Source organism: Galeopterus variegatus, unplaced genomic scaffold (assembly GCF_000696425.1).
Source record: "Galeopterus variegatus unplaced genomic scaffold, G_variegatus-3.0.2 Scaffold1514, whole genome shotgun sequence".
Taxonomy (NCBI): Eukaryota; Metazoa; Chordata; class Mammalia; order Dermoptera; family Cynocephalidae; genus Galeopterus; species Galeopterus variegatus.
In genome coordinates, this window is record NW_007727625.1 from 131,186 (window position 1) to 142,160 (window position 10,975).

General features: G+C 35.6%; 1 protein-coding gene across 1 annotated transcript in view; it reads left to right on the forward strand.

Annotated features, from left to right (window-relative positions):
• The window catches only part of SNX4 (sorting nexin 4), a 60,312-nt gene that overhangs the window by 9,846 nt on the left and 39,491 nt on the right, over positions 1–10,975 (forward strand). The window contains exons 4-5 of the mRNA XM_008577452.1: positions 231–278; positions 6,368–6,423. Coding sequence (XP_008575674.1) covers positions 231–278; positions 6,368–6,423 — 104 coding nt within the window. The remainder of the gene's footprint in view (positions 1–230; positions 279–6,367; positions 6,424–10,975) is intronic.

Genomic DNA, 10,975 nt, shown 5'->3' on the forward strand with positions numbered 1-10,975 from the left:
GGTCTGTACGTGGGATCCGAACCCTCGGGCGGGAGCACTGCCACGCTTCCCAAGTGGCGCAGTATCCAGTGCGCCACCGGGCCGGCCCCAAAAGCATTTTTTTTAACCTTTCTCTCCCATCTCCCCTGAAATAAGAATAGAATAATATGTATTCGACTTATTTAACTTGGAATTTTTTTATGGGTTATTTTGCTTTATGATAATGATTTCTAAAATTAACTTATTTTTAGGAAGGTAACTGGAAGGAGACTGTAAATGAAACTGGGTTTCAGCTGAAGGTAAGGATATTTGTATGAAATAATTTCCCATGCTCCTTTACATTTCCCAGTATAGTGCCATGCACTTCATGGGTACTCGGTATTGAATGAGTGAGTGTTGGAAATTGGCTTTGCATCTAGTATTGTTAAGATTTTCAAAGAAGCACTGAAATTTGCTTTTGAATTGTTTAATTTTAGTTACTAATGAGACTATAATGGGCAAATTTATGAGCTTAATTATTCTGGGAAAAGAGCATTTTGAAGCAGTAGTGTAAATGTAAGCTGTAGATTTTCCCAGCAATGTACTCATGCTTTGCATCTTTTTTTCTTCCTCTGTCCTGACCCTTCCCTCACACCCCTTCGCCCAACAACTGCTCGCTCTTTATCAGATATGAAAGACACTTTTGAAGACTTGAGCTTGGATATTCTAACCTTAGTAGACTAAACGACGAGCCCTCGCTCATGCTGCTGTCTGTTGGGACATGGTAGCCAGTTCAAAATGGGCACAGGAGTCATTTTGAAATAGCATTTGTTAGTGATACAGACTTTTTTAGTTTTTCTACAGCTTTCAAATTTAGTCATGAGATTGTTACCTGAAAATTGAGGAGCAGACTGGTGGTGAGATGGCCACCCTAACTCTACTCTGCTCTCCCTATCTTCCCCCAAAGAAATATAAAACAGATTCTTGCAAACTTTTTAAAGTTTTCATCTCTGGCGTAAACTGAATAGGTAAGTAGACAAATACATAAATTGACAGAATATGTAATATAAATTGTTAAGTGATTCATGTGATAGTATAGTACCTAAAGGTCGATACAAGATGTCTAGGCAGGGAGAAAAATGTCTTCACAGTAATTTAAAAACACCCCTTGGACCTTTATTCATTGTTACATAGGTATTTGAAATTTAACACAGAATTAACTAGAAAGATTTTTTTTTTCCTGCACAGGAAATATAATCAAGTATCTAATTCTGTCATAAACTGATTCTAATTTATGAGTATTTTGCTAACAGATGTATATGAAAAATATAGAATTTTCTTTGCCATATTCATCACTTTATGGTTCTCAGAGGGAATGCTGAAATTTTAGTTTAGCAATGGATTTGAAATAACTTGAGAGTCTAAAAAATGATTTATATTTTGGTAGGGTTTTCTGTGAAATAGTCCAAGGTGTGTTAGAAGCTAATAATAAGGAAAAGATAAAACTAAAACATAATTATTTTTGTGAATTCTCTTTATATAATAGAAAATTTGAAAAAAATTTGTCATTGATTTAGTCATTAGTTGAGTCACTAGTTATCAGTGGTTGGTTTTTGAACCCAGTTTTTGGTCACGACTTTGGTGACCTAGAGAAAACACTTGCATTGCATCATTATACAATGCTGTTTGCAGAGTGCTTTGAATCTTATGCGTAGGTGTTATTTAAGTGTTTAGATAAAAAGTTTCATATTTGGGCCGGCCCGGTGGCGCACTGCTATAGTGCGCCGCTTGGGAAGCGCGGTGGCGCTCCCGCTGAGGGTTCGGATCCCACATACAGACCGGCCGCTCACTGGCTGAGCGAGGGGCGGGAGCAACACCGAGGGTTGCGATCCCATGGCTGGTCCCGGTCCGGTACGGGCGCGACACTGAGGGCTGCGATCCGTTGCCGGTCACGAAAAAAGACAAAAAGGAAAAAAAAAAGTTTCATTTTTGGGTAGCCTTACGATAAAAACTTGGCTTTAACTTTTATGAAGTATTTGAAAGGTAATACTTAATGTACAGTATTGTTCAAAAGTGACTTCTGAGATGTTCAAATGAATGTAACATAGCTTACTACTGTACTTAAGAAGTACTTTGGTCCTCTCATATAGGACCCATTTAATTTTATTATAGTTATTCAGACAAATTTGGCTATCTATTTTCAAGGCCACAGCATATTTTAGCAGAAAATTGAAAATATCTAAAACTGAATACCAATGGAGACAGGCATACTGTGACAGTAGTGACAATTGGTAGCCGAGCCTGGTAGCAAAGAAGGAGGTAGCAATGGTATGAGAGTCAGACACAGCAGTATCTGTGCATTTGGCATGAGGCCAAATCCCTACACACCTGTGTAGCCCCTAGAGCTTCACTGCATTATAGGTGGGTTTAGTGTTAGTTGTTTATAGTGGTTACCTGGAGCCCTCAAGAAAAAATGGAATTATGCTTGTTATGTACTTTTAATTCAGTGTGTGGTCAGGGGACTGCATGAATCTCAATTGTTGGGATTATTTGTTAAAAATACTGCATTCTAGGGTTTATCCTAGACATACTAATTCCCATTAGTCTAGTACTTGACAACTATTGCCCTAAAGGTGACAGAGAAGACTTATTTTTAGGGAGGTAATTTTAGAAATATTGCCAAAGGTTAAAAAAAATTTATTTTAGAATCTAAAGCAGTAACTTTCTTATCTGAACAGCATCATTATCATATGTCCTTACTATGTGCTAGGCACTGTATTATAATTATACTGTATTTTATTTTGGTGAGCATTGCTTCAGTACCTTTGAGGTTAGTCAGTGTTCCCAATTTTTAGATGAGGAACTCTAGAAACTAACTACTCAAAGTCACATAATTTTAAGTGATGGAGGCTAAATCCAAATCTAGGCCTGTCTAACTCAAAGCCCTTCTTAATTACTATTATGTTATTACCTCTGTTTTTGCTTATCATGTAATTAATATATGCAAAGATGATTGGTAAAGGAAGTGTTAAAAGCTATATATCTGTGAAAACGAGATCATTCCAAATCAGACCAAATATTTGTATTTTATTTGACTTTAATTAAAAAATAAGGGGCCGGCCCAGTGGCGCACTGGATAGTGCGCCGCTTAGGAGGCGCGGCAGCGCTGCCGCCCGAGGGTTCGGATCCCACATACAGACCGGCTCCCGCTCACTGGCTGAGCGAGGCGTGGGAGCAACACCGAGGTTTGCAATCCCGTTGCCGGTCCCTGGTCCGGTACGGGGGCAACACTGAGGGTTGCAATCCGTTGCCGGACATGGAAAAATAAGACAAAAGACAAAAAAAAAAAAAAAATTAAAAAATAAGTAAATAAAATTTAAAAAAGAATATTCGACTTTGGTTCTTTGTCATCCTCAAATTACGGTGTTGCCAGCTTACTGTAATTTTCCTTTTTTCAGGCACACTTAATTTAATCTGTGCTTTTGGCCCTACTTGATTAATGTTTTCATAAATCTTTTTAGAGTGATTATTATACCCAGCAAAATAATTACAAAATTTATTTCTTTTTATTAGTGTTCTAGCTAACATAAGCTTGAGCAACCAATTTTATCATCATTGCTGATTATTGGCATTACTTCTCTTATTTGAATATTTATATAACATGATACTTAATTTAGTGAAAAGAGAATAAAGGGCTTATCCCTAAAGTAATGGACAAATAAAATAGTTAATTTAGTGTAAGATAATGTTTTTTTAACTCAGTCATGAAAGTAATCATCATTCCATATGCCCACACCTAAATGAATTTTGCCTTATTCAGAAGAATCTGGAACCCTATCTGTTGCTTGGAGCAGAGACTGCCAGAGCCAAGGTCTGGGCCCTTAGGATCTCTGCTAATCTCTGTATTGCACAGGAACTCCAAGAGAGCCAATGAGGAGATTCCAAATGCTGGGTGCCTGAAAATATTCATAAGCTCCATGTTCTTATGGAGCTTATATTTTATTAGTTAACATTAAATTAACATTTAAGTAAAAAATAAGGTACTTTAAAATGGTAATAAGTGATATAAAGAAAATAAAACATCATCGTTAAAGAATATAACAGCAGGGATTATTTTTCAGGGGTTACGTTGAAATGGGTGACCATAAAATTATTGTCCAAATGGGAACCCTTTTGAGAGTAAAAAGGGGCACTATTAATAATAAGACTAGTACAACAGCATAAACCAGGACTGTCATGGGCAAACTGGGCCATAGATATAGTCACCCTCCCTTGAAGAGATAACATTTGAGCTGATACCTGAATGATAAGAAACCTTCACTGGAGTCAACCTAGCGGGCCAAGGCAGAAGAATTTCCCCTGAAAGAGAAGGCCAATCTGGGTAGTGGTTTACTTGGCAAGGTTTGGGGGACAATAAACAAAGCAGGTGCAAGTATTGCCACAATAGCCTTTGCAACTCCAGGGGCCACCGTTCGCATTGTGCTCTTTTATGGCTCTTATATTCTTATGGATCACCAAGAATCAAGTAAACAAGATGATTTCAGATAATGTGTTTTAAAGGAAATAAAATAAGGCGGTATAAAACAATGATGGGTTAGGGGACATCTTTAGGTGTTTAATGGGGAATATGATCAGGTAGATGATAACCTGTCAGATTTGTAACAGCCCAAATCAGAGATCTAGCTTTGGGGAGAAGTTTCTGGTTTTGTTATGTTTTAGGCAGCTTTAGTTTTTATGAAATCTTGTGGAATAATGAGCAGATTGGGTTGGGTGAGGTGATGGACCTGACCCAACAGAATATTTGGTAAGCAAAGGTTAGGATGGTGACCTTTTACATTTATATGACTTCTAAGTTGGTAAATTGGTGACTTTAAAAGTAAAAATTAAATTGGTGGTATTTTAAAAAGCATGAAAAGGAGCTAACTGGTTAGCTTAGTTGGGTAGAATGTGATGCTGATAACACCAAGGTCCAGGGTTCAATCCTTGGACCAGCCAGCCACCCAAAAAAAAAAAGTTCAAGAAAAGATACAAATGAAAATTTTTGTTCTTATGATTTTTATGTAATTTCATCCTCATTTAAGGAACGACATTTGCATGTGACTAAAGTCATTAACTCTTTGTAAGATTCTTTGGTGTTTAGTGATTTTTAGTATGTGCCTTAAATTCGTAGGTGCTTCTGTTTGTAAGGACTTTCACATGTATTAGCTTGTTAGTCATGTAAGAAATGTCAAGAATTGGTGAAATACTGTTTTGAAATAAGAGAATCCCTAGAATTCAATGATAGTCTTTAGATAGCTCTTTGAATCTCTTTTGGTCTGGTGTTCTAGCAGGCTGTGGAATACTGTATTTACTACATTTGTTTTTATTTTCTTAGCCAAGTAATCTAGGAAGGCCTAGTAATATTACTTGTTTTGTTTGTTTTATTAATCGACAGTATTTGTAATTATAGGTTGAAAGTTGAAATAATGTGAAATTTTCAAGCTGATTGGGATTTTCAAAACCACGTTTTGAAATTGGTTCCTGATTGAGCTACCTTTTATGAACCCTGTAGTTCCTGTACCTTTGCCAGAAAAGTTACTTGGTTGTCTTTTTTTTTTTTTTTTTTTTTTTTTTAATGAAAAGAAAGGAAAGGATTTGGAAATGTTAAGTAAAAATTTCCGGAAATTCAATTTTTTTTTTTTTTTTTTTTTTTTTTTTTTAATGAAAAGTAAGGATAGGATTTGGAAATGTTAAGTATACATTTCAGGCAATCTAATTATTATTGTCTATCTCTCTGTCCCTCCTTTAAGAGCAACTATCTGGAAATAAGTAAAGGTAGTTAAAAAGTTTTGTTGTCTTTTAACATTTTCTGCTAGATAGAAAGTAATTTTATGTCATCTAGCTTGTTTTTATTTAGTACAATGTTACTTTAGTACAGCTATTTCTACATTTCTTTTTCTTTTTTCTTTCTAAAATACTGATTATGAAAATGAGAAAACCAAAGTACATTTGGTTTGAGTCCATCTGAGAATTACCCTCATTAGCGTCCAGGCTCTAAAGCAGTAGTTTTATTTAGTTTATGGGTACAGATCATTGCTTTTCTTGGCTGAGAGAAAAGGTAAACTACTTTTTTCACACAACCTATTATGAATTATAATGCGGAGCTATATGCCCATTAAGTGTATTGGTGTTTACCATTGTTTTACTTTGGTACTCTTGAATGCTATGTGTTCAGTCTAATTTATAACATGTTTTTGTAGTGTTTTCAAAAATAACAAGCTGTTTTTTTTAAGGTATGTTTAATGTGTTTGCAACAATTGATATGAAGAAAACTGTACTTGAGCATCTTAATTCTAAAGGGAAAGTAAAACTGTTTGAATTTTATACCCTGAAATATAATTGTATTAAGTGAACAAATTATTTTTTCCAGGCAGACTCCAGGTTAAAAGCGCTTAATGCAACATTCAGAGTGAAAAACCCAGACAAGTAAGGTTTTGTTTTAATAACAGTTACAGTGTTGTTTTGAATGATGCTTATCAATCTATTTAATTTTTCATTTCTGAATGTATGCACTTTTTTTGCTGATATTTTAAATAATTCACATTTGGTGAAATTCTTTTTAAAGTCTAAAACTGATTTTGAAATTTGGTAACTTAATTGGGTTTAAGGTTGTAAGTAACTGGTTTTAGGAAACTAAACCACTGCTTTTTTCTAGAAGGATTTATTAAATGTTGTTTAATAGGTATCAGAAAAATGAGAAAAGTAATTTTAATTTTATATAGTTTTCTTTATATGATTTTGCTTATCAAATATTTACAGAGCTCAAGATAAGAAAATTATATTTCATATATTTTTAATAATAAACTGTTTACTTTGTTTTCTACCAAGAAACTTGACAGATAAATGCGTACTAGCATAATAATTTCATGGAGATATATTTATATGACAAATACTTTAATTCATTAATGTCAGTTGGGTATTTGTGAGAGCATTTCTTTGTTGAAGGAAGCCAGTATATTCACAAATGACTTTCCTTAGGATGGGACCTAGGCATTTAAGATTTTGTTTTTGCTCATTCTTTAAATTTGGCAGATAAGTTAGTCTTCATTATGTGAACCTTTACCTGACAGTTTGGTTCAGGTAGAGAAGTTTTTCAGTTAGAAATGTGCTCAGGCAGATGAAGCTTTCCATTTTGGAAGATTGAATTGATGAGGTCTGTTAGAATTTCTCTAGTGAGCCCTTCAGCATTAATTTCTATGTAGCATAAATACTTATCAGACAAAGGCCAAGTTTGCATTTCTGATGACCTGTTGTTATTCCTGACTTTATAAGCCATAACATATAAATAATGCCTCTGGTTTTTAATATCAATTTTGAATATAATATAAATATTTTTAAGTTTTGGTAATTAGGAAGTTGTGATGGTTACCATTAAGGTTGGTTTTTTTTTTTTTTTTTTTTTTTTTTTTTTTTTTTTTTTTTTTTTTTTTTTTTTTTTTTTTTTTTTTTTTTTTTTTTTTTTTTTTTTTTTGGTTTGTATTTTTAATGGACTTTATTTTTTAGAGCAGCTTTAGATTCATGGCAAAATTGAGCAGAAAATACAGAGAATTCCCAAATACCCTCTGTCTCCCCCTACACGTGGCCTCCCCTACTGTGAACATCTAACACCAGAGTGCTATATTTCTTATAAGTGATGAACCTACATTAACACACCATTCCACCCAAAGGCCATCATTTACATTAGGGATCACTCCGAATGTTGGACATTCTATGGGTTGGACATTCAATGGATAATGACATGTATCCACCATTATAGTATCATACTATAGTTTTTTTGGGTTTTTTTTTTTAAAGATGACCAGTAAGGGGATCTTAAACCTTGGCTTGGTGTTGTCAGCACCACACTCACCCATTGAGCTAACTGGTCATCCCTATATAGGATCCGAACCTGGGGCCTTGGTGTTCTCAGCACCACACTCTCCCGAGTGAGCCACAGGCCAGCCCTATCATACTATAGTTTTAATGTTGTAAAAATCCTCTGTGTTCTATCTGTTCATCCTTCCCTTACCTCAACCCCTGGCAACCACTAATCTTTTTACTGTCTCCATAGTTTTTCATTTTTCAGAATGTCATATCATATGGTATATAACCTTTCAGATTGGCTCCTTTCAGTTAGTGATATGCATTTAAGGTTCCATTGAGGTTTTTATAAGTGTTATAATGACATGCATGGTATATAAAAGGTGTTCTCTAGATTAAGAACTAAAATTATGTCACCCTCAAACAAAGCTTTGTATAACTTAGTAAGCTAAATTTATGACATTGGTGGATGTACATTCGTTAGAGGATTGTGTAGATACTATTATTTTTTGTTAATACTTTAATATTAACAGTTTGTCAATTAGTATTTTTTGATTAAATATTTTTCAATTTAATTAAAAATATTTTGTCAATTGAATGTTTTCTTCACTTTTCTGACCTAACCAACTCTTCTGAATTGCTAAATTTTATTTACTATCCATATAGTATGTGATATAACCAATAATATTACCAAGGCAGTTTTTTGCTTTTATGTTCCCGTTAAAGTGTATAACTAGGGGCTGACTGACTAGTTCAGTTGGTTAGAGTACAGCCTTGTAGCACTGAGGCCAGGGGTTTGGATCCCCATACTGGCCAGCCACCAAAAAAAAAAAAGTGTATAATTAGTGTGTAAATAGTAATAGATTTTATTTGCCTTAAATTCTAGATAAGAGAATGGTCTACATCAGTCTTTCTTATAACAGATTCTTTTTTTTTTTTCCTTTTTGTCTTTTTTACTAACCGGTAACGGGATCGCAACCCTCGGTGTTGCACCCGTACCGGGGACCGGCAACGGGATCGCAACCCTCGGTGTTGCGCCCGCACCGCGCTTAGCCAGTGAGCGGGAACCGGTCTCCACATAGGATCCGAACCCTCGGCGGGCGCGCTCCCAAGCTGCGCACTCTCCAGTGCGCCACCGGGCCGGCCCTCTTATAACAGATTCTTTTTTTTTTTTCCTTTTTGTCTTTTTTACTAACCGGTAACGGGATCGCAACCCTCGGTGTTGCGCCCGCACCGCGCTTAGCCAGTGAGCGGGAACCGGTCTCCACATGGGATCCGAACCCTCGGCGGGCGCGCTCCCAAGCTGCGCACTCTCCAGTGCGCCACCGGGCCGGCCCTCTTATAACAGATTCTTAATATGTAGAACCTCTGTTCTAAGTCTAGCTGGCCCAGTTGGTCATCATTCATATCATTATTTAAATAGTTTATATCCCTTAAGATAGTTTCATTCTATCCTTTCCTAATATCCAGAAAACCAGAACGATTGTTTCAGAGGGATCACCAAAATGATTCTTCTAGTACTTGCTTCCTACATATTTGTCTTTCCCCAAACTAGACTATTAAGAACATTGAGGAGGAGGACCTGGAGTCTTCTACATTTGTGTGGCCTTAGGTGCTCTGTTAATGCTTTTTGAATTGTTTTAATTGTGTATTTTTCTTAAAAGAGAAGTGCTCAAGGTTTATTTCCTTATTGAGCTTTTTATATTATTGTTAACAAATAAGCTAAACTGACAAAGGCAAAAAATCTAGGTGGTAAACAGAGCAAACATAAGTAACATGTTATTTACATAGCTGTTTTTAAATCTACTTTTTCTAGTAGAAATAAACAATACTAACTAGTATGTCCTATGCCACCTTGCACAGTGGAAGTTTCATTTACTGTGACTTTAGTTGCCAGTGTTTCTTGGCTTTAAAATATATATATATGTATGACTTTATTAGTTAAATCATGTATAAAATTATAGTTTTCTTTTTTTTTAAAGGAAGCCAGGCTACACAGATAATTAAGATTATGATTTATTCAGGTTTTTCTTGAGTTTTCAAACTCTCAGGTTATATTATTTTCCTATGCTGAGTTTGGGGACAGGACGTATGACAGAAGAAATTTATATAGTGAGTTTTCTTCAAAGAGCTCAAGACACCATGTTAAGAGCTCCCGCAGATAGGCAGGGAGTCAGGAACTTCAAGTGCAGAAACTGGAAGAAGAGGAGGGTGGGAGTGACTGACATATTTGTTATTTCTAACAGTCACTCAGACTACCAGAATTCATTAAGTTCTTTTTATTTGGGGGCGTGATCTTAGGTAATAGTTGGTCGTACAAATTGTGAGGAAGTATAGGAGAATTTGTATGGCTTGAAATAGTTTTAGAGAAAACTAAAAACATATGAAAATATGAAAGCAATATGAAATAAATAACAGTTGGACCCCAAACTGTTTTTGTACCATAGAGCTTTAAGATTGGGTAGAGGCATTCAGAAAAGGCCTTGATGGAGATTATTTTCAAGGTGAGTTTTGAATAACTGATAAGATTTGATTAGGAGAGGCACCGGTTCAGGCATCAAAGGAGAGATGACAGCGAGTAAGTAAAAGTGGCATAGGGAGAATAAAGGGAAGCATAGAGCCTATGGGGGAAATAAGAGTGTTTTGAGAAGAATAGAGAATAAGGTTGGTTGAGGCCATGGGATATTAGGTATAGACAACCTGAAACTTACAGTCCTATCAGAATCTGCATTTACATATTGATTTTAACATGCCTCACAGACAGGGATTTTAGATATTTGGTATTTCAGATGGTAAGTTTTGTATCACCATCTCCCTGCTCTGGACTGTGTTTTTAAACTCCTTCCTTTCAAGTGAAACTACAGCATTCTGTCATTTTTGTATATGATATTTAGTCTTGAATCCCTCTCTCTTTTTTTTTTTTCCTTTAAATTTTTATTTTGTCAATATACAATGTGGTTGATTATTATGGCCCATCACCGACACCTCCCTCCCTCCTCCCTCTCTCCCCTCCCCCCCCAAGAATGTCCTTTCCGTTTGCTTGTTGTAACAACTTCAAAAAAGTATAGTTGTTATATTTTCTCCCCCCCCAACCCCCGGTTTTTTTTGTGTGTGTGGGTGGGTGAATTAATTTGTTTATTTTTTAGCTCCCACCAATGAGTGAGAACATGTGGTATTT